General features: G+C 37.7%; 1 protein-coding gene across 1 annotated transcript; it reads left to right on the top strand.

Annotated features, from left to right (window-relative positions):
• Nucleotides 1–718: 718 nt before the first annotated feature.
• LOC107081448 (ephrin type-B receptor 1-like) lies at nucleotides 719–1,652 on the top strand (the record flags this gene model as incomplete). The annotated part of the gene is made up of 2 exons (XM_015369623.1): nucleotides 719–783; nucleotides 1,362–1,652. Coding segments are annotated over 2 exons (356 nt in total), but the record flags the coding sequence as incomplete, so codon positions are not given.
• Nucleotides 1,653–2,155: the final 503 nt, after the last annotated feature.

Genomic DNA, 2,155 nt, shown 5'->3' with positions numbered 1-2,155 from the left:
ATATATATATATATATATATATATATATATATATAAGAAAGATAGAAAGAAAGAGAAAGAAAGAAAGAAAGGAAAGAAAGAAAGAACAGACTGATGAATAGCATCTTGTCTGTTGCTCATTAAATACAATGATTTATATGCTTGTCGTGCTGCTGGTCTCAGTTTGAGATTTTTCATTCCCATTGCATTATTTCATTTTTGGGATATTAAATCAGGTTTAAGTAAATAAGTCATCAGTCATGAGATCATCAAAGAATATAGCTTTGAAAAGAAATGATTTAATACTAATGCAATTCTTAAAAAAAAGAGAAGGACATGCATTTTCCATATCATTTATTTGTTTATATTCTACAAAAATTGAAGTCAAATTCCACATTTTTCCACACTTTACCAAATTAAAAGCATAGCCTGAATCAGATAGATAATCTGTCATTAATGGGGTACATTGATTCTACTGTTGTTTGTACTGTGTTACCCAAAGGCCTCTCCTAATTGCAGATTCTTATCTAATTTTAATCACTGCACTACCAGGATAGAGGGGAATGCATTGCAGATTCTGTACGAAGTGGGCTTTTATGAGTTTGAATGGTAGACAACACAAAGGAGTGCTGCAACTGACGAATGAACAGACTATTAATTAAACCCATACCTGTCCCCTTTCTGGAGTACATTCTTTTCACCTTTTTTCTCCCTGTCTGTCTCTCTTTTTGTCTGACAGAGACAGTGATGGATACAAGGACAGCAACAGCTGAGCTTGGCTGGATATCGTTCCCCGCCAATGGAGTAAGAACAATTTGCAATAGCTGCACTGTATGTGTGTATTGGTCTGTGTGTGTGCAGCCACCCATGGGGAAGCAGTTTTTATGACATTTTACAGAGTTCCATTAAGGAGTCAGTCAAAATTTTAATTACAGTGCCAAGGTGACATCAATTAACCACTACTGATGCAGAAAGAAAAAAACATTTGAAAAGATCAGAATAGTAAGGCAAATTAGTCTGTAATAGAAAAGAATGAAATGAAATAGTATGTAAGATTTTGATTTAAAATCTAGCCGCTTGCTGAAAATGTAGGCTGACAGCTAGCTGGTCAAAGTGGTCTGCCTTGTGAGTGTATTTGAGGTGAGAAGCTCTAATTGTGATGAATGATTGTCTCAATGCGGCACAGAGAAAGTTAGAGCAGAGAAAAAGACAATGAAAAAGGGAGAAAGAGGATGGGGGGAAAATTGGGGAGGTGTGATAGAGAAAGTTTAATTTGTGTTTGGTCTTAGTAAACCCATTTATCATCTCTGTCTTACTGCCTCTCCCTCTGCTTCCTCTCGTCTTATACTCCATTGCCCTATCTTCACCCAAACATTGCCTAGTGGGAGGAGGTGAGCGGCTATGATGAAAACCTTAACACCATCAGGACTTACCAGGTGTGCAATGTGTTTGAGCCAAGCCAAAACAACTGGCTCCTCACCACGTATATCGACCGGCGGAATGCACAACGCATCTATGTGGAGATCCGCTTCACAGTACGGGATTGTGCTTCCATACCAAGTGTTCTGGGCTCCTGCAAAGAGACATTCAATCTTTACTACCTAGAAGCTGACAGGACTATGTCAGAGAGCATCAAAGGGGTGGAGTATTGGGCCAATGCCCCTTTTTTAAAGGTAAGCTCAAAGATGAAAGTCAGAAGAAATTATTATGTATAGAAATAATGATCTAAAAGTGTTACAGATAGATTTAGAAGTATTGTGTACTTTTTCATGTCACAACAGTCAAACACACAACTCAGGCATAACATCCTGACCTTATAGAGCTTTTTGGACAAAAAACAGCCTGATACGCCATTAAGACAATTGCAAAATCCCTAAATGCTTTGAAGTGTCTTACATCAATATGTTAGCGGCAAATCTTTTAAATCCTTTAAGGCAAGGCCTCCATGAAATGAAATAGTTATTTCACCACTTTTCATAGTCCATTGGGTTAAAGTATTACCTTATAGTGCCACTGTCACACCATGATGGTTTAGACCAGTGTATGCCTGACGTACAGAAAAGCTGGTAAAAAAAAAACGTTATCATATGTTGGATAAGTCATGGATATGTTCAAATTTTTGGGAATGCTGAAGTACGCTGAAGCACGCTGACAGACATAGACATAGGGCAAGTAC

The sequence above is a fragment of the Cyprinodon variegatus genome, unplaced genomic scaffold (genome assembly GCF_000732505.1).
Source record: "Cyprinodon variegatus isolate N-32 unplaced genomic scaffold, C_variegatus-1.0 Scaffold5079, whole genome shotgun sequence".
Taxonomy (NCBI): Eukaryota; Metazoa; Chordata; class Actinopteri; order Cyprinodontiformes; family Cyprinodontidae; genus Cyprinodon; species Cyprinodon variegatus.
Note: the sequence above shows the minus strand (reverse complement) of the source record. Positions and strands in the feature narration are given on the sequence as shown.